The sequence below is a fragment of the Capra hircus genome (assembly GCF_001704415.2).
Source record: "Capra hircus breed San Clemente chromosome X unlocalized genomic scaffold, ASM170441v1, whole genome shotgun sequence".
NCBI lineage: Eukaryota > Metazoa > Chordata > Mammalia > Artiodactyla > Bovidae > Capra > Capra hircus.
The window spans coordinates 24510859-24532195 of NW_017189517.1; the positions used below are offsets into that span (position 1 = coordinate 24510859).

A 21337-nucleotide genomic window follows, 5' to 3' on the forward strand; every position below is an offset into this window, starting at 1 on the left:
AAAGTCTGAACAGGGATCAGGAGACATTGTATTAGGAGGATGTGGCCCAGAATTGGCTAAGAGTATATGAGAGGTAGAACAGTATTCACAGAGAGAGGATCAAGAGTGGAGAGCTAAGAAAATCTGAACATAAGGGATTTCTAACCACTTGCCTTTGTGGAGGCAGAAGTTATCGAGGTCCCATAGAGTATTATAATCAAGAGTTCCATTTTCTGGCCATTGGGACCTGTTATCAAGTCTGTATTGTGGCCAGACAGTGTTAGAATAGTAAATAAGTCTTTTTGGTCTGATCGCCTCTTGGAAGCCCAAAGCTTTTAGGTTTCGGAGAAGGCATCCTAGAGGAGTAGATTTTGAGGGCTGGGATTGAGAATTTCCCATTGCAGCTGAATAGGGAGGTTAGACAAGGGCGAGAGAAAGTGAGCAGAAAGGTCCCAGAGAAAAGGCATCCTTGTACTCAGGACTTTCTCAGAGAGTAATAATAGTCTGCTTTGAAATGGGTGTCCCCTATTTCAAAGTCAGACAGGGCACAAGGCCAAGGTCACGAGGGCTGTGGGGATCCTCCCGCCTAGTGCTAGGACTTGGAAGTGAGGCGAGAGACACAGGATCCAAGAGAATGGGATTTCACTCTCCCTTGTAACCAACGGATACAATGTGGGCCAGTGTGTGGATGTCAGTCCAGCAAGGCAAGTGGAAAGTCCCATTCCCGAGCTCGCCTCAGTTTCTCAGCAAGGTCCAAGGAGGGGACCACCGGAGGTGGGCTCATGAGAGGAGCCCACCCAGTTGCGTTGGATCTTCCCTCCCGGGCTTCAGCACCAGAATGTAAGGCGAGTGCAGAGAAAAAGAGAGCAAGCCGGGGAGTCAGGCAAGAAAAGGGAAATTTTATTAGAGGGAAGAGAGAGGGTGACTGGCCCTTAAGGAGAACCAGCGTCCTCCCTTTCTGATGGAGTCCTTCTTATACCTCACCAATGAAAAATTCTCTGAAGGGATGGTCACGTAGCCAGAGGTCTGGAATCTGATGGTCTCCCAGCTTTGAGAAGATAGGTACCAGTGCGATAACAGGATACCATTTGAGCAATTTGGTCAGTCTCAAGGATGACTGTGATTTATTATTTGTTTGTGAGGTCAACACAACAAGCCATCTTATCAGTGAGACCCCCATGTGGACTCTATCACCTTGATTCATGGACCTAACATTCCAGGTTCCTATGCAATATTGTTCTTTACAGCATCTGACTTTACTTCCATCACCAGTCACATCCACAACTGGGTGCTGTTTTTGCTTTGGCTCTGTCTCTTCATTCTTTCTGGAGTTATTTCTCCACTGATGTCCAATAGCATATTGGGCACCTACTGACCTGGGGAGTTCATCTTTCAGTGTCCTCCTATCTTTTGCCTTTTCATGCTGTTCATGGGGTTCTCAAGGCAAGAATACTGAAGTGGTTTGCCAGTCCCTTTTCCAGTGGACCACGTCTTGTCAATTTAGATAAATCCCCTTTACTTTGCTTGGAACTGGAAATTTAAAAAAACGGTGTGTGTGTTTGTGCCTTCTAAGTCACTGCAGTCGTTTCCGACTCTTTGTGACACTATAGGCTGTAGCACGCCAGGTTCCTCTGTCCATGGCATTCTCCAGGCAAGAATATTGGTGTGGGTTGCCATGCCCTCCTCCAGGGGATCTTCCTGACCCAGGGATGGAACCCACATCTCTTATGTCTCCTGCACTGGCAGGTGGATTCTTTACCACTGGAGCCACCTGGGAACTTATACTTACATGCATACATACATAGACATACAATTGCTCATTTACTTAGTTACACAGTACTTATTGTTCATACAGCTGTTTAGTGACACATGTCCTGTGGCCTGTCGTCCTTACCTTTAGGTCTTTAAAGTCAAAGATGAAAAAAGTACAGTCTCATGTAGAGGTTTTAGAAAAGGCAGAGGAACCAGAGATCAAATTGCCAACATCCTCTAGATCATCAAAAAAGCAAGAGAGTTCCAGAAAGACATCTATTTCTGCTTTATTGACTATGTCAAAGCCTTTGACTGTGTGGATCACAATAAACTGTGGAAAATTCTGAGAGAGATGGGAATGCCAGACCACCTGACCTGCCCCTTGAGAAATCTGTATGCAGGTCAGGAAGCAACAGTTAAAACTGGACATGGAACAACAGACTGGTTCCAAATAGGAAAAGGAGTACATCAAGGCTGTATGTTGTCACCCTGCTTATTTAACTTATATGCAGAGTACATCATGAGAAACGCTGAAGCTGGAATCAAGATTGCCAGGAGAAATATCAATAACCTCAGATATGCAGATGACACCATCCTTATGGCAGAAAGTGAAGAGGAACTAAAAAGCCTCTTGATGAAAGTGAAAGAGGAGAGTGAAAAAGTTGGCTTAAAGCTCAACATTCAGAAAACGAAGATCATGGCATCACGTCCCATCACTTCATGGGAAATAGACGGGGAAACAGTGGAAACAGTGGCTGACTTTATTTTGTTGGGCTCCCAAATCACTGCAGATGGTGACTGCAGCCATGAAATTAAAAGACGCTTACTCCTTGGAAGAAAAGTTATGACCAACCTAGATAGCATATTCAAAAGCAGAGACATTACTTTGCCTACTAAGGTCTGTCTAGTCAAGGCTATGGTTTTTCCAGTAGTCACGTATGGATGTGAGGGTTGGACTGTGAAGAAGGCTGAGCGCCGAAGAATTGATGCTTTTGAACTGTGGTGTTGGAGAAGACTCTTGAGAGTCCCTTGGACTGCAAAGAGATCCAATCAGTCCATCCTAAAGGAGATCAGCCCTGGGATTTCTTTGGAAGGAATGATGCTAAAGCTGAAACTCCAGTACTTTGGCTACCTCATGCGAAGAGTTGACTCATTGGAAAAGACTCTGATGCTGAGAGGGATTGGGGGCAGGAGGAGAAGGGGACGACAGAGAATGAGATGGCTGGATGGCATCACTGACTCGATGGACGTGAGTCTGAGTGAACTCTGGAGTTGGTGATGGACAGGGAGGCCTGGCATGCTGCGATTCATGGGGTCGCAAAGAGTCGGACACGACTGAGCGACTGAAATGAACTGAACTGAACTGAACTGAACATGTAGATCTTAGAATTGAGCAGCCTCATTCGGAACCCGAAGGATGAGGGAACCTTGTTGCCCCACCGGCTTCCTTACACGGCTACACACATCCCGTTCCTGAGTCAGTAGGACCGCCTAGGTCTGGGGAAGGAATTTGCCGACGTACCCGGAACTGTTTCCAAGGTTTCCTCGGGTTCTGGCGGAGGTACTGCTGCCGGTCCTGGGAGCCGAGGCAACGGAGAATTTTCCCAGGCTCGCGCGAGCGCCCCCTTCACCCACGGATTCAGGGACCCAGCAATAGCGATGGCTCCGGTGTCTGGCTCCCGCAGCCCGGAGTGGGAGGCCTCGAGCTCCGGGGGGAAGCGTCGCAGTTCTTCGAAGAGCCCTAAGCCTAGCAAATCCTCTCGCTCCCCGCGCGGCCGCCGCTCTCGCTCGCGCTCTTGCTCTCGGTCCGGGGACCGGAATGGCCTCAGCCATCAGCTGACTGGCTCCAGCCAAGGCTCCCGAAACCAGTCCTACCGTTCGCGCTCGCGATCACGCTCTCGAGAGCGGCCCTCCGCACCGCGCGGCGCCCCTTTCGCTTCTGCCTCCTCGTCTGCCTATTATGGCGGCTACTCACGCCCCTACGGGAGCGACAAGCCGTGGCCTAGCCTCCTGGACAAGGAGAGGGAGGAGAGCTTGCGGCAGAAGTGAGTGAGACGAACGCAGTTTCTTTCGCAAGCCCACCAGCCTTTAGAGTCCGATTTATCGTTCATTTCGCACCCGACTGTTTGCATTTCGCTCTCTCCCTGACTTGCGCGTTTTCATCCCTTCCGTCAGTCCACCCACGATGACGCCTTATTCATCCCTTTCCATCGTTAGGTTTTTCCGCTCATCCTCCGGCCCCTTCATCTAATGCCTTGGTCTCCCTCCCGCTACCCCTTCCAGCCTCCTGGCTTGTTGCGGGCATAGTCAAGAGCCTCGGACCTGCCGGAATTATAGCATTTACTTGGTTGTGTCGTTGTCATTAGTGATCACGTTTTCATTCCCCAGTAGACTGAGCCCTTGGAAGAGCCCAGATTATTGATCACAAAATTTACAGTGCGGAGCACTTTGTAGGTGCGCACCCATTGCTTGTTGAATGATCAAACAGGTTTGAGACAATAGGATAAGTGAGTGGAGTTGTTTTGCAGCGACTTGGGAAAGGTTGAGATATAAGGTTTAAATTGGAGGGGAGGAGAACCTCTGAAACAAGATGTTTGACTAAATGTAGGGGAAAATGATGTGTAGGAAAAAATGATCTGTTAAACTGTAAGGTTGGACTACATTGAGAAAGATCTTAAGTGGTCTCAATCTTCAGCATGAAAAATGAGGTCAGATTGACATCAGATCTTCTTTAATGACTGAGTATTGGAGAGGAAGATGAATAGTTTAAGGAGAAAGGAAAAGAATTGTAATTACTGTTTTGTAAGCTTTTTATTTTTTACTTAAAAAAATTGAAGTATAGTAGATATACAGTGTTTTTAAGTTACCAGTGTACAATAATATAGTGATTCACTATTTTCAAAGGTTATACTTCATTTATAGCAGTTATGTGCTTTGTAATTCTTAATATCTAATGCTTATTGAGTGTTAAATTGTGTGTCAGACACTGTACTGATCATACTGTATGTGTTTAAAAATAAAAAAAATTTAAAAGTATAACAGGCATTGAGGGGCAGGTTAAGGTTTCAACAATTGGGAGATAGCTTGAGTCTTTTTCTTCCAAAAGTGGGGGCCACTAAAGTCTAGTGATTAAGAAAACAGGCTCCAGAATCAGACTGCCTGAGTCTGAAGCCCTCCTTTGTTGCTTAATACTTGTGTGACCTTGGGCAAGTTACTTAACCTCTCTTAGTTTCATTTCTTCACCATGTAAAAGGAAAAAATTAGTACAAAAGCTTTTTAGAGATGTAATGATTTAGTGCCTGGAACACAATAAATTGCTCTTAAGTGTTAGCTGTTAGTATTTTGTGCATGGGAACAGAGACAGTAAAAACAGTCCTAAAATAGATTGGAGACTGACTTCTCCAAATTAAAATTTCCAGAAGGTAACCCCCAGGCTGTGTCCATCAAAAAGCATCCAGTTTCCATACTAGACATTCCTTACCAAAAGATGTCAGAATTCCTTGGATGAAATTTGCGTTTGTACATTTAGGAGGTAAATACTTTTAAAGTATCCACAAAGTTGGGTGGCAGGAGGGATAAGAACTTTACTGCTTGGTCTTTTTAGCCTGTCAAGCATTCTTCATCCTGTATGTATGTATTCAAAGTTTAGCTATAAGTATGTCCTCTATTAGATTTTGTGTTACTTCAAGTAGGAAACCGGAGTCTAACTCTGCACAATTATACCTTTTCCCCTGAATAAGGAAGAAAAAAATATTTTGTTTTAAAAAATCAAAAAGGATTTTATTTCTTTAATAAGGTTCTTTTTTTAAACAAGTGGAGTCACAGCAGCTGAAGTTTGAAGAAGTAAACCTTAGTTTTTGTTGTGTATTGTTTGTGTGTTTATAAGGAATATCAAACATTAAGAAATCACAAACAAAATAATTTTGTCTTCCAAGGGTAGATAGAGAATTTACTCCTTTTTGAAAAAAAAATTAGGGGAAAAACAGAAAACAAACGCTATATCTCATTAAGTAAAGTTTTGTCAAAACTTTTCTTTTACTTTCAGAGGTCCCTTTATTTTCTACTTCTAATGCTTCATTTTTATTTTCTTCATTAATTCCTGACTTTTTGAAAACGAAGGTTTGACCTTGTCAGGAGTAGAGAATTCTCTTTACTTGCATAAGGATACATAAACAAATGAGTTATTTCCAAATGTAAGACCATTTTTTCACATATTGCAGAAGATGAAATGAGCAATTGGGAGCTGTGTGATGCATGTACTAGAAATGACACACTGGACAGCCTCCCAGGCTGAATCTCTGGCCAGGCCTATCGGGCTGTCTGTAGTTTGCACTATTTGATAGAACATCAGATACATCAGAATATTAGATCCTAATGCTGAGTTTACTTAAAAAAAAAATTTTTGGCCACCTCTTGTGGCATGCGGAATCTTAGTATTTGAACCAGGGATCAAACCTGTATCACCTGCAGTGGTAGCACAGTGTCTTAACCGCTAGACTGCCAGGGAAGTTCCTGAGTTTAAACCAAGTTTTTATTAGTTTAAAGTTTAAAATGTAGAGGGAAAATAGGACTTAACTGGACCCCTTTGAATCTTATAATACATTTAGGAAACAGTTTACCTGCCTATCTCTTCTAGGAGACTAAGTGAGAGAGAGAGGATTGGAGAATTGGGAGCTCCTGAAGTGTGGGGACTTTCTCCAAAGAATCCAGAACCAGAGTAAGTGATTAAAAATGCATCTTTTGTATGGCAGAAACCAACACAATATTGTAAAGCAATTATCCTTCAATTAATAAAATATATATATATATTTTTTAAATGCAACATTTGTTTAAATCCAGAGTCTATGGTCAAAATTTTTGTTAAGTGAAGAACTTTAACTACAGCTCTTTTTTTCCCTCTTTCTTGTGATTTATGCTATTCTGTGCCTTGAGTTTTAAAAACATTAAACATACCTTAGTATTAAAACATGCTCCGAGTGGATTTTAGCATGCTAATTGTTCTCTTTAAGTTGTAATTCATGGGATGCTAATTTCCTATTCATAGAAGGGTTCAGTGTTGAAACAAATACATTTATATTATTTTGAATTATTTTTTCTCAATCCAGTAACTGATTAAATGTCAGACATTAACATTACAAAAAGTTTTTAAAAATGAATATACTGAGTCTGTTTAGTTTCCTGTATTCAGTATTATTAAAGGCCTAATGCTTTTTCCTTTTCCTTATTTTTTTTTCCCTCTGTGTTGTTGTTCAGTCATGTCCAACTCTTTGCGACCCTATGGACTGCGGCTTTTCTCTCTTTGGTGCCATTCAGAAGCTGCATCTACCCTCTGCTCTATTTCTGTGTTTTCTTTAGAGTTGAGACAAGGTGCTTGACAGGTAAACTTGTAATTTGCGACAGGGTGATAAAGCATTATTATCTGAAAGTTCTTTTTTCTTCTTAAAAAATTGTTATTTTTTCCCACCCCCTATAATTTTTTGAGATATATTTGACATACAATATTAGTTTCAGGCATGTTATAACATGATTCAATATTTGTATATATTGCAAAATGATCACCATAGTAAGTCTAGTTAGCATCCATCACCATATATAGTTATAAAGTTTTTTCTTGTGATGAGAACTTCTAAGATTTACTTTCTTATCAACTGTCAGATATGCAATACAGCATTATTAACTGCAGTCGCCATGCTGTACATCACATCCCCATGACTTCCTTATTTTATAACTGGAGTTTGTACTTCTTGATCCCCATCGTGTGTTTTACCCATGCCCTGCCCCCACCTTCTCTGCACTCTGGCAACCATCACTCTGTTCTCTGTATCTGCGGTGTGGTAGTTTTTTGTTTTTTAGATTTCACATATAAGTGAGATCATGTCTTATCTTTCTCTGTTTGACATTTCATTTAGCAAATGCCCTCACAGGCTGTCCATGTTGTTGAAAATGGCAAGCTTCATTCTTTTTTAAAGATAAATAATATTCTGCTGTGGGGTATGCATGTGTGTTTCTCATAGTTCCTTTATCCATTCATACATTCATGGATATTTGGTTGTTTTAACATTTTGGCTATTGTAAGTAATGCTGCAGTGAGCATGAGAGTCCAGATATCTCTTTGAGATATTGATTTCAGTTCCATCAGATATATATCCAGAAATGAGATTGTTAGGTGATATGGAAGTTCAATTTTTAATTTCTTGAAGAACCTCCATTCTGGATTCTATAATAGCTGTACCATTTTATATTCTCACTCTGTTATATTATAACAGTGTAAGTGTTCCCTCTTTCCCATATTCTCACCAACAGTTGTTATCTTTTGTCTTTTTGATAACATTCATCCAAACAGGTATGAAGTGATATCTCATTGTGGTTTTGATTTGCATTTCCCCAATGATTAATGATGTTGAACATCTCTTCATTACCTATTGGCCATCTGTGTGTCTTCTTTGAAAAAATCTCTATTCAGATCCTCTGCCTATTTGTAAAATCACATCATTTTTTGGGTTTTGCGTTTTTTTTTTTTTAAATATTAATCTCTTCTCAGATATGATTTGCAAATGGTGTCTCTCATACAGTCCATGCTGCAGTCCCTCGGGGTTGCAAAGAGTCAGACACAACTGAGCGACTGAACAACAACAACATTCAGTAGGTTGCCTTTAACACTCTTCTGATTCTTATTACCGTTTTCTTTAAATTCAGCTCTGATGAACACACACCAGTAGAGGATGAAGAGCCAAAGAAAAGCACCAGTTCAGCTTCTACTTCAGAAGGTATTTTTTTAATTGAGAGCTTTTTATTGAGAAATTTTTAAAAATACATTTATAAATAGTTGAACATTACACTTCACTTGTATTCAAATTGCCTGTCATCATTTCCTTTTCAGTATTTCAAATACAATAAAATTGATACTCAGAAATACTTGTGATACTTGTATATGTATGGCTGAGTCCCTTCACTGTTCACCTGAAACTATCACAGCATTGTCAATCGGCTATACCCCAGTACAAAATAAGTTTTTTAAAAAAATTTAAAAAGAAATACTTATTTAGAAGTAATTTTTATTTGTATTTTATGTAGAAGAAAAGAAGAAGAAGAAGAAGTCTAGTCATTCAAAAGAAAGATCCAAGAAAAGGAGGAAGAAAAAATCATCTAAAAGAAAACACAAGAAGTATTCTGATGATAGTGACAGCGACTCTGATTCTGACACAGACTCCAGTGGTAAGAAAGCCAATATCATTCTGCCCGCCTTACTTCAAAACTAGTTTTACTTCTTAAAGTTTATTTTAGTTTTATTTATTTTTGGCTGTGCTGGATCTTCGTTCCTACGTGGGGGCTTTCTCTAGTTGTGGCAAGTGGAGGCTATTGTTCATTGCGGTACACAGGCTTCTCTTGTTGTGGAGCTCAGGCTCTAGAGCGTGCAGGCTCAGTGGTTGTGGCGCATGGACTTAGCTGTTCCCTGGCACATGGGATTTTCCTGGACCAGGGATTGAACCTTTTTCCCCTGCATTGGCAGGCGGATTCTTAACCACTGGACCACCAAGGAAGTCCAAAGCTTATGCTAGAAAAAGGTTCTTTAAAATAATAATAACCAAGAGTTTTGAACATGCACTGACTTTGTGTCAGGCACCCTGCTAAGTGCCTGATAGGCATTATTGCTGTTTAATCCACACAGTCACTGTCAGACACATCTTAGAGTAGGGGAGACAGAGGACCTGAGCAGATTATAAGTACCGCTCATACCCAAGGTCACACAGTTGGGATTCAGAGCTAAGCGGTGTGACTCCAGAGTGGTTGTGTGTAGCTGCACAAGGCATGTGGCACCGAACCAAGTTGGGGTCAGTCTCTGAGATGTGTGGTGCCAAACCAGGCCATAGGGGGCTGCATCAGCCCAGTGGAGTAGCTCTTTGGAGAGATTCTCACACTCAGCGGTCAGCTTTGTGTGATTTTCAGAGGTACAACATAGCGGACCCTTCAGGCCAGCAGTTGATTACTGGAGGACACTTCCTGTGTGGCTGCATCACAACAAAGCCGTCTTTTGGTGTCCTCCCATGGCTGGTGATTGACAGAGGGTGCCTCCTCTGGGGACACATTTCTATGGATTTCTCATCACAAGTACCCTGTCACTCTCCTGCAGGGTCCTGTGTGGCTTGAGAGTGACTTTCATCTCCACATATTGCACGTCCTTTCTCCTGACTCTGCCATGTAGTACAGAATCCGGCTGCCTACAGTGCCAGTCTCCTTTCATGTGGCTTGGCCTACTCACTGCATGGATGGACGTGCATTACTTTTGTAATAAAACTGACTTTAGAAAGAACTAGCTTAAGAGTCACCTTTTCACGGTCAACCATTCCTCACCCACCCTCTCCAAACCAGCCTGATGGTGAGACTCCTGTGTGCGCCCAGAACATCGCCCCCCCACTTCCCTGTCACTCGGATTCTACTGACCCCTTTCCCTCTGTCTCCTCCACTAGACTGAGCTCCTGGAAAGCATCGCCCAAAACACAAACATCGTGAGGATACTCAAACATCCAGAAAAGTGAAGGGAGTAGTGTCATTAATGCCATATACATTGCTTGTCACTCAGGTGTACCATCTGTTAGCATTTTGACGTTTGCTTCAAATATGGATTTTTTGTTGTTGAGATATTCAAGGTAAATTAAAATATCACACTGCCACCCTAAATATCTTTGTGTACATCTTTAAACAATAAGGAAATTTTCCTGTCTAATCACAATACTATTATCTCATGCAATCAAGTTAATAATAATACCCTATAGAACCAAATGCTTAGTGCAACTTTAATTTCTATGTCCCTCATTCCTTGCACATTTCCTAACAATAAATGTTTGAATGAATTAAATTCTCTGTAACAACAAATAGAAGAGTTATAAGGTATTTAACTACTCAAAAGTATTAAAGTTTTAGGGTTAAAATTTTTTTTAATTATAATATGCTTTAATTTGCAGATGAAGATACAAAAAGGAGAACAAAGAAAGCCAAGAAAAAGGAAAAGAAGAAGAAACACAGATCGTCAGTTTTTTTCTTTAATTTTTATTATGGAAAATTTTTTAAATGTATACAATTATATAAAATAGTATAATGGACTTCTGTGTAACCATCACTCAGCTTGAACAATTACCAACTTATTGACAGTCTCTGCTGTCCACCCTACTGTTATATTGAAACCAGTCCCAGATATCATTTCATCCATAAAGCTGCAAGTTTCTCTAAAAGATAGGCATTCTTTTTTTAAAAAAAAAAGTACAGTACTATTAATCCACATAAAATATTTAATAATAATTCTTCATTCAGGTCTCAGCAGTTTTTTGAATAGTTTCCTCAAATTAGAATCTAAACAATGTACATGAATTGTGATTGGTTGACCCGTCTTTTCCATCTCTTTAAATAGATAGCTTTCCCTTCCCTTTTGTTCCTGCAGTTTAGTTGTAGAGGAAACAATATCATTTGCCCTGGAGAGTTTCCTGCAGTGTGGATTTTGCTGGTTGTATTCTTATGGTGTCCTTTTAACATGCTTTCTGTCCTTTATATTTCCTGTAGATTGATAGTTAGGTCTAGACACTTGATAAGGTTCAGATTTGAGTTTTTGGTAGGAATACTTCATAAGTAGTACTGTGTACTTCCAGCAGGAGGCAGATAATGTCTGGTCATCTCTTTTTGTCATATTAACCTGCATCAGTAGTCTTTGTTTAGGTCCCTTACTTCATTAGGGATTGCAAAATGATTCTTCATTTATTAGGTAAAATAATTCTATATGAGAAGCCTACCCTCATTACCTATTTGGTTACCCTGAAGTATAGTTGGTATAGGAAGGGTGGAATAATTGCTTACTTGTTTTATGAGTTTTCAAAATAATGAGTTGAGGTTTTTTGAGGTTTTTATCATCATGAGCCCAAGGATTCAAACATATTTGATGTATTTTAATCCATTATACTGAAAATTACTGATGTTCAAATTGATAAGAGCTGTTTCCTTAAACTGCTTTATTTCTGCTCTCTTTCTACAACATGAGAACTATATTTTATTGTTCCCTTGAAAGTGAAAGTGTTTGTCGCTCAGTCTTATCTGACTCTTTGCGACCCCATGGACTGTAGCCCACCAGGCTCCTCTGTCCATGGAATTCTCCAGGCAAGACTACTGGATTGGGTTGCCATTCCCTTCTCCAGGGGATCATCCCAATCCAGGAATCGAACCTGGGACTCCTGCATTGCAGGCAGATTCTTTACTGTCTAAGCCAGCTTATAGTGAAATAAGTTAAATTTTTTAATACAAATTCTTCTCTAACACATTTGAATAAGCTGAGCATCCAAATCATTTCAATCAGTCTTTCGTTGCCTTGAAAAAGTAAGATGCCCTTTAGCCTGGGAATATTAAATCAATTTATATCAAATTATAATCAATGCAGGAAGAAATATAAGAAAAAGAAGTCTAAGAAGAACAGAAAAGATTCCAGTGACTCAAGTTCTAAAGAGTCCCAAGAAGAGTTTCTGGAGAATCCTTGGAAGGATCGATCAAGTAGGTTCTTCTGATAGAGTTTGACTTCAGAACAGATAAAACACTGAATTAACTGATTAGTCGAAATGTGAATATGTTTCTAAATATCTTTCCTGCAGAGCCTGAAGAACCCTCAGATTTGATTGGCCCGGAGGCTCCCAAAACACTTGCCTCTCAAGATGATAAACCTCTGAAGTAAGTAAGAGCATGTTTATAATCTCTAAAGTGCCTTCCCAAAAGTATGGTCCTAACTTACTCTTCCAAGTATATCTTTCACTACTCCCTTATTTAGACTCAAAGTTTCTGTGCACTTTCACCTTACTTCTTCCTCCAACACGCCTTCCCTTCCCCAGTCCTGGTTTCTGCACTAACCCCAATTCCTTCCTGTTAAAATCCTTAACATTTCCCAAAACCCTTTTCAAAAGGAGGGCCATGTGCTGATTCCCAGTACCTTTCCTCCACAGGTAGGTGTCATTCCTACCCCTCTTTAATTCTTTAGTACTCACAGCATTTTCTTTTGTGTATTGTAATATATATTCTACATTGTATTAGTGTTATATCCTTATTAATATATAAATTCCACAAGAACAGAGATTATTTTTACTGTGTGTTACAAGCTTTGAGTTTAATAGATACAAAGAATTTAGTGACTTGAATGAAGGGGTGGTAGTTTTTGTTTCTTGTTTTAAAATTTTTTTTCTTCAAGTGTATTAGGTCTTAGTTGTGCCATTTGGGGTTTAGTTCCCTGACCAGGGATCAAACCCAGGCCCCCTGCACTGGGAACGTGGAGTCTTAGCTACTGGACCACCATGGAAGTCCCAGGATGGTAGTTTTCAAAGTCCCCTTGAATGAAAGTTAATAGAGAACTGTTACTGTATAGCATTATTATTGCCCGTAAGTCTAAAAAATATGTTAATTTGAGATATATTATTTCTCTACTTTGTATTTAAAGGGAAAAGGAATTCACTGGAGGCAGAAGCAATAAAGACAACAGCTGTAGGGAAAATTGATCCATAATTGTAAACCATGAATATATGCTCACTAACATCAACCTTTTTATTCTTCCAAAGTATCTCTGCATTTCTGGGTTAGTAATATAGGTCACAGTGCAGTGTTCCCTAATTAAATTAAGGTAATTTACATTAGGCTTCCCAGCATGCTGCCCAGCAACTGTTATTCCTACTGTTTTCTGAGAGAAATGTGTTTTGTGCTTTCTTTTATAATGAACCTTTTCTTAATTCTGTATTACTTTGTAGCTATGGCCATGCTCTGTTACCCGGTGAAGGTGCAGCTATGGCTGAATATGTAAAAGCTGGAAAACGTATCCCACGAAGAGGTGAAATTGGCTTGACAAGTGAAGAAATTGCATCATTTGAATGTTCAGGTTATGTAATGAGTGGTAGCAGGTATGTTCTTGGCAATGAGGTCAGTTTCCTTTATAACTACCAAAATTATATTTTGGTGATAGATTTCATTAAGTGCCCATTTCTAACAAAAAGTAGATTATAAATGTTGGTTTTTTATTGGTTTTATTAGTATAAATATAGTTGTCTAAAATTCCAAGTAGGTATGCAACTCAATTGTATCTCCAGCTTCAAAGAATTAGTCTTTCCAGTGTCATTTTCTCATTTATAGTTTGATACAGATAGTTTATCTTCTGGAGGAGATAGTGAAATTTGGTTACTTATCAGTGTCCCATGAGCAATGTGGCATTCTGGTAGTTAAGAAAGCAGTTTCATAAGACAGTAAAAGTTTCTGAGTTTGCCTGTAGTTCTCTGTGGAGAACGTGGACTCTCTAGTCCTCTGGACACTGAGAATGAAGAGTGAAAAAGGATATGACAGAGGTCAGTTTCAGCATGAGAAAAGGAATATAAAATGGGGAAGAAAAAGCAAAATACCAGAAAGAACAAGGAGAGTGAACTAATAGGGCCTCAATACCAAGATCAAGCTGAATTTTAAAACTTCATAAACTTTTAAAAGTGGGCAAATATTTGCAGGACCCTGGAAGCATCTTCAGAATCTTGGAATTCTGAGGACTGACATTTGAAAACATTATATCTAAGAACCAATAAGACAAGAAAAAAAAATGAGAGGCATAAGAATTGGAACAAAGGATGTAACACTGTCACTTTTTGTGAATAATAGAAAATCCTGAGGAATCCTCAGATGAATTATAAATAACAGGAATGTTTAACAAATGGTTAGATATAAAGTTAATACACAAAAATCAATAGCATTTCTGTGTGCCAGCAACAAACAACTAGAAAATATAATTAAATGAAAGGAAAACATTTATAACAGTATCATCAGAGAATATGAAGGACTTAGGAGTAAATCTTAACAAAAGAAGTCTAAGATCTTTACAGGCAAAACTATAAAACACTGAGAGATTTAAGAAGACCTAAATAAATAGAGAGATACCATGTTCATAAATAGGAAGGCAATACTGTAGTTATCAGTTCTTGCAAAATTAAAATGTTAGACTAAAGGGCTAAGAGTAGCCATCTCATTTCTGAAGAAGAGCAGGAAGGTGATTTTTCCTACTGACATGAGGGCTTATTATGAAGCTTACAGCACTTCACTTCAGAAGGAGTGGGGAAACAAATGAACTGTTCAGTGGAATAAAATACAGAGCCTGGTAGAGTTATGCATGTATGGAACTTCATTACATGAAATAGCTGCTTTCTCCAGTCAGTGGGGAAAGAAGGAACTAGGCAGTAAATGGAGCAGGAAGAAAATGGTCACCTGTATGGAGAAAAATGAAAGTAGAACCCTTTATCACTATTTAAAAGTCAGTGCAGCTAGATTATGGACTTAAATGTCAAAAACAACTTCATTACTCTTAGTATAGAATATGAACAGATATCTATTAGATCTTGGAGTGGGGAAGTATTTCTTAAAGTAGACCAAAAAATGCAGCAACCACACAATAATATATTGATAACTTTACCTGAGGTAAAAGCAACAAATTTTGTTCATCAGAACATCTTAAAATAAGTGAAAAGACAAGTTGGGATAAGATCTTGTAATACACACAACTGATAAAGAGTCAGTACTGAGAGTATTTAAAGAATTTCGGTAAACAAAAGGAAAGTGAGAAAATTACACAAACAGGCATTTGTCAGAAGAAAAAAATATATGGCTACACATAAAAAGATGTTCGTGATCTTGATCAGATCATGAATTCCTTATTGCCAAATTCAGACTTAAATTGAAGAAAGTAGGGAAAACCACTAGACCATTCAGGTATGACCTAAATCAGATCCTTTATACTATACAGTGGAAGTGAGAAATAGATTTAAGGGACTAGATCTGATAGACAGAGTGCCTGATGAACTATGGATGGAGGTTTGTGACACTGTACAGGAGACAGGAATCAAGACCATCGCCAAGAAAAAGAAATGCAAAAAGCAAAATGGCTGTCTGAGGAGGCCTTACAAATAGCTGTGAGAAAAAGAGAAGTGAAAAGCAAAGGAGAAAAGGAAAGATATACCCATTTGAATGCAGAGTTCCAAAGAATAGCAAGGAGAGATAAGAAAGCCTTCCTCAGCGATCAATGCAAAGAAATAGAGGAAAACAATAGAATGGGAAAGACTAGAGATCTCTTCAAGAAAATTAGAGATATCAAGGGAACACTTCATGCAAAGATGGGCTCAATAAAGTACAGAAATAGTATGGACCTAGCAGAAGCAGAAGATATTAAGAAGCGGTGGCAAGAATACACAGAAGAACTGTACAAAAAAGATCTTCACAACCCAGATTATCACGATGGTCTGATCACTCACACTCACCTAGAGCCAGACATCCTGGAATGTGAAGTCAAGTGGGCCTTAGGAAGCATCACTACGAACAAAGCTAGTGGAGGTGATGCAATTCCAGTTGAGCTATTTCAAATCCTGAAAGATGATGCTGTGAAAGTGCTGCCCTCAATATGTCAGCAAATTTGGAAAACTCAGCAGAGGCCACAGGACTGGAAAAGGTCAGTTTTCATTCCAATAAAGAAAGCCAGTGCCAAAGAATACTCAAACTACCGCACAATTGCAGTCATCTCACACACTAGTAAAGTAATGCTCAAAATTCTGCAAGCCAGGCTTCAGCAATTCGTAAACACAGCAATTCGTGGACTTGCAGATGTTCAAGCTGGTTTTAGAAAAGGCAGAGGAACCAGAGATTAAATTGCCAACATCCTCTGGATCATCAAAAAAGCAAGAGAGTTCCAGAAAGACATCTATTTCTGCTTTATTGACTATGCCAAAGCCTTTGACTGTGTGGATCACAATCAGCTGTGGAAAATTCTGAAAGAGGTGGGAATACCAGACCACCTGACCTGCCTCCTGAGAAATCATCTATTTTCAGGTCAGGAAGCAACAGTTAGAAATGGACATAGAACAACAGACTGGTTCCAGATAGGAAAAGGAGTACATCAAGGCTGTATATTGTCACCCTGCTTATTTAACTTCTATGCAGAGTACATCATGAGAAACGCTGGGCTGGAAGAAGCACAAGCTGGAATCAAGATTTCCAGGAGAAATATCAATAACCTCAGAGATGCAGATGATACCACCCTTATGGCAGGAAGTGAAGAAGAACTAAAGAGCCTCTTAATGAAAATGAAAGAGGAGAGTGAAAAAGTTGGCTTGAGGCTCAACATTCAGAAAACGAAGATCATGGCATCCAGTGCCATGGGAAATAGATGGGGAAACAGTGGAAACAGTAGCTGGCTTTATTTCTGGGCTCCAAAATCACTGCAGATGGTGGCTGCAGCCATGAAATTAAAAGACGCTTACTCCTTGAAAGGAAAGTTATGACCAACCTAGACAACATATTAAAAAGCAGAGACATTACTTTGTCAACAAAGGTCCGTCTAGTCAAGGCTATGGTTTTTCCAGTAGTCATGTATAGATGTGAGAGTTGGACTATGAAGAAAGCTGAGCACAGAAGAATTGATGCTTTTGGGCTGTGGTGTTGGAGAAGACTCTTGAGAGTCCCTTGGACTGCAAGGAGATCCAACCAGTCCATCCTAAAGGAGATTGGTCCTGGGTGTTCATTGGAAGGACTGATGTTGAAGCTGAAACTCCAATACTTTGGCCACCTGATGCGAAGAGCTAACTCATTGGAGAAGACCCTGATGCTGGGAAAGATTGAGGGCAGGAGGAGAAGGGGACGACAGAGGATGAGATGGTTGGATGGCATCACCGACTCAATGGACACGGGTTTGGATAGACTCTGGCAGTTGGTGATGGTTAGGAGGCCTGGCGTGCTGCAGTCCATGGGGTCACAAAGAGTCTGACATGACTGAGCAACTGAACTGAACTAAACTGAAAAAGATGTTCATAATCATTGGAAATGGAAATCAACTTATGGACATATGGTTTTTCATCCATTCAATAGAAGTTCAAAGTTCTAACAACTGCAAGCATTTGATAGGATGTGGGTTGCTAGTGGTGGTATACATTGGTAACAACCATTCTGGAAAACAGTCTGATGTCTTGGAAAGTTGAGCATTCACATAGTTTATGACCCAGCAATTCCATACCTGTGTACCTAAGAGGGTCTTTCCCATGTACCGGGAGATGTGTATATGGATGTTTACTACAGCATTGTTCATACAGCACTTTCTGTTCCAGATCAATTCCTCTGCTCACTGTACGCTGAGCAACCTAAATACATTGTCATCTCCTTGACTCCTTGACCTGCCACTCCCCCACCTTCACACTAACCTGAAATGAGTCTCCCCTCTTCGCCTTACTCATTTTGCTCTGTTTTTCTAGGTGTAGTTCAAGCTTCATCTGTAATTGATTGTGTAGGTTTGCATACATACACATAAAGGCAACAGGTTTTCGTGAAGTTTTCCTTCTAAATAAGCAGACCTTTTGAAGACGATCTAAGAGTTTCCCTCTTCCACAGAGCCTATACTTTCCTGATTTGGCCCTTGGGCTAAAACCCCTTCTTTCTTTTCTGTGAGCTGCTACTGGATTCTAAGGAAGTTAAATCCACCCGCAAAACATCCAAAGATTCAGTTGTAGATTTAAACCTAGTTCTTTTGGTTATAGGATAAATTAGAACTCTGAAGAAGTTCTACCAGCTAGATGACAACTTAAATCTTATCTGTCCTACTATCAAGTCTGCACACCACTTAAGTTTAATAATTTGCCTGTTTGCTTGTCTTACTGGAAACAACAGAACTAGACTTATGCCCTTAGAATTTGAAATTAATAACTTCACTCTATTGGCAGAACCTCAGAGATCATTATTTACATACTACAAATTAATCAAAGGACATGTCAGCAGATAAAATGAATAATCCTTGGAAAATCTAACCCATTAGAGAAAGTTTCTATTTGTTAGCATTTTAAATCGACCACTCTGTATTAGGAAAGGATTAGTGAGGAAGCACTATGAGAATAACTACTGAGAAATTAAGCTAAAAATACAATTATCTCCAGGCATCGCCGAATGGAAGCTGTGCGTCTGCGAAAAGAGAACCAGATCTATAGTGCTGATGAGAAGAGAGCCCTTGCATCCTTTAACCAAGAAGAGAGACGAAAGAGAGAAAACAAGATCCTGGCCAGTTTTCGAGAGATGGTATACAGAAAAACTAAAGGGAAAGAGGACAAATAAGGATTTTCTGATTGTCCATCAGACATTTTTAACAACGAAAAAGAAAGTTTGGGTTCCATATATACACACAAAAAAAGATTATGATCTGAAAAAGCTTTACAGTGCTACTGTGCCTTCTATTTAATTCTTTCAGTCCTATAAAAAAAGCTGCGTATTGATATAACTTTAGCAAGCTCTTTGGGTTATTTTGGATTAACCAAAACAACTTTCTGGTTTAAAAATCCAAATTATGAGTGAAATTCTACTGTGTTGGGGGAGGAGGCATTGAGAGAAAGTGCTGGTGAAATGAGGAACTGAACTCTTACATTATGGGACAGTGCTGCCACGAGTTCTACATGATGCCCACCCCAGCTGAACTTGTGGAAGTTATCATTCCTCTATGTTGAATGTCATAAAGGGACTTGATAGAAACATACAGGAGGCCACTTTTGTTAACAGAAAGAAGGCATGGCTGAAAAAAAGCAAATTTAGAATTTGAAGATTGACTTATTACAATGTGTTGTCTGCTCTGGAAATAATGTATTTCGATTTTAGTCCCTACCTCCACCCCCAGACCAACCAACAGACCAAACAGCAAACTAACCCACAGACTTACTGAACTGAAAATGTGAACATTAAGTTTAAAATTCTTAACAGGTTACTTAAGAATGGCTCTTTCAAATATAAAATATTGGGAAGTCTATTGTGTAAATGTAAGTACATTATTTCCATCTGAACTGTGTTTAGATCATTATTTGAACACTGTAAATGAATAGGAATCAATAATAATCAGGAGTTTAATAAGGAAAAATATAATGAATCATTGCTTTAACTTCATTATGTCATAAGGATGAAGATAATGTGATATTAAAATTTTTTTATGTCTGTACTTCATGTAAATGCAGATTTCATTTTAAACATTCTTAAACTTTTCAGTTTCTCTTTTACATCTGTCATTCAGGTTAACTTCTCACTTTATCACTTTTTTATGGCTACTGTTGACTTTTGACTTTGGGAAAAATGAAAAATTCTGGGACTATGAGATCATGATCTTTTTCTTCCCTCCTTTTGTTCAAGTTTAGTTGTTAAGACATAGGAGGGAAGTGGGAAGGGGATAGTAGAAGTTTTGGCTGTTTTTGTTAAGGTTGTTTTGAACTGCATTATTATGTGCCTAAGATAAGTATAAATTATCTGAATGATGGGGAATTTCAGACTCTGCTGTTATAAAATGCCCTCTCTCTTTATAAGCTAACTTCCCAGATGACTCAGATGGTAAAGAGTCTGCCTGCAATGCAGAAGACCTGGGTCAGGAAGATCTTCTGGAGAAGGGAATGGCAATCCACTCCAGTATTATAATAGTTGAAAGTTTTTTTTTTTTAAGTTTTAAAACAAAACAGTGAAAGTATACTTGATATACTTTATTAAAGTATAGATAAAAAACTTACTACTTAACATATATTCTAGGAAAATGTCTACCTTTAACCCACAATTAATGAACTAAACAGCCAGTTGGCATGTGGCAACATTTATGATGCCTGAATTTGAAGTGATTGTGATTTATCATCATTGTTGCCTAGCCTAATCTATTATTTCCAAAAGTTGAAACTAGGTCCCAAATTTGTGAGTCATAATCTGTCCATTTCCCTGTGTAATAAAACATAAATTTTTATTTCCCATTTAAAAATTTTATTCTCAGGAATTCCCCAGTAGTCCAGTGGTGAGGACTCCATGCTTTCACTGCCAAGGGCCCAACTGCAGTCCTTTGTCAGGGAACTGAGATGCCACAAACTGCAAAAGGGGGACACATTTTTAAAAAATTTTGTTCTCTAAGAACATTAGTTTTTGTTACTAGTTCCTAGAGACTGAATGGGGTTGTTCTCTGATTTTCATTCAGTAGGCAAGGTAGTTTAAATGCAACAGTTGTTAAAAACTTTTTATTTTGTATTGGACTATAGCTGATTAACAATGTCATGATAGTTTCTGGTGGACAGCAAAGGGGCTCAGCCATAAATAAACATGTATTCATTCTTCCCCAAATTCTCCTCCCATCCAGCCTGCCACATAACATTGAGCAGAGTTCCCTGTGCTGTACAGTAGTCCTTGTTGGTTACCCATTATGAAATATAGCAGTGTATATGTGTCAATTCCAAACTCCCTAACCCTTACCCCCATCCTTCCCCCTAAATGTAACAATTTTGTGATATGTGAATATTATGAATATCCATTGGATTCTCCTGTATCCTCCACAGAGTAGATACTCAATAAATGCTTATTGAGTAAATGAAAGAAAATATATTAATTTATTTCAGAATTTTATCATATCTTTCATTAAGATTTTTTCAGGAAAGATCTGCCAAAGAATAGCTTTGGTAGCATATTCTTTGGGAAGGAAGAGGAAAGAATAAAAGGGCTAAGAGTATTTTATTTTCAGCCCATTAGAATTACTGCTTCAAACTGTGTTTCAGTCACCTGAGCCATAAGTCAAATGGGAGGGCTG

At 39.2% G+C, this 21337-nt stretch overlaps 1 protein-coding gene across 1 annotated transcript; it reads left to right on the plus strand.

Moving 5' to 3' along the window:
- The first annotated feature begins 3228 nt into the window (after window positions 1-3228).
- Window positions 3229-21120, plus strand: NKAP (NFKB activating protein). Its single transcript, XM_018044236.1, has 9 exons — window positions 3229-3776; window positions 6368-6448; window positions 8428-8498; window positions 8806-8946; window positions 10695-10758; window positions 12152-12261; window positions 12360-12435; window positions 13497-13646; window positions 18687-21120. Exons 1-9 carry the CDS (start codon window positions 3391-3393, stop codon window positions 18859-18861), a joined length of 1254 nt encoding a protein of 417 aa, XP_017899725.1. The 5' UTR covers window positions 3229-3390; the 3' UTR covers window positions 18862-21120.
- Window positions 21121-21337: the final 217 nt, after the last annotated feature.

What these genes read in the sequence shown, in the direction of transcription:
- NKAP (XM_018044236.1), top strand. Translation starts at nt 3,391, where the DNA reads ATGGCTCCGGTGTCTGGCTCCCGCAGCCCGGAGTGGGAGGCCTCGAGC. An exon ending in TTCTGACACAGACTCCAGTG is followed by an intron (nt 8,947 to 10,694) that starts GTAAGAAAGCCA and finishes TTTAATTTGCAG; the next exon opens with ATGAAGATACAAAAAGGAGA. An exon ending in TATGTAATGAGTGGTAGCAG is followed by an intron (nt 13,647 to 18,686) that starts GTATGTTCTTGG and finishes AATTATCTCCAG; the next exon opens with GCATCGCCGAATGGAAGCTG.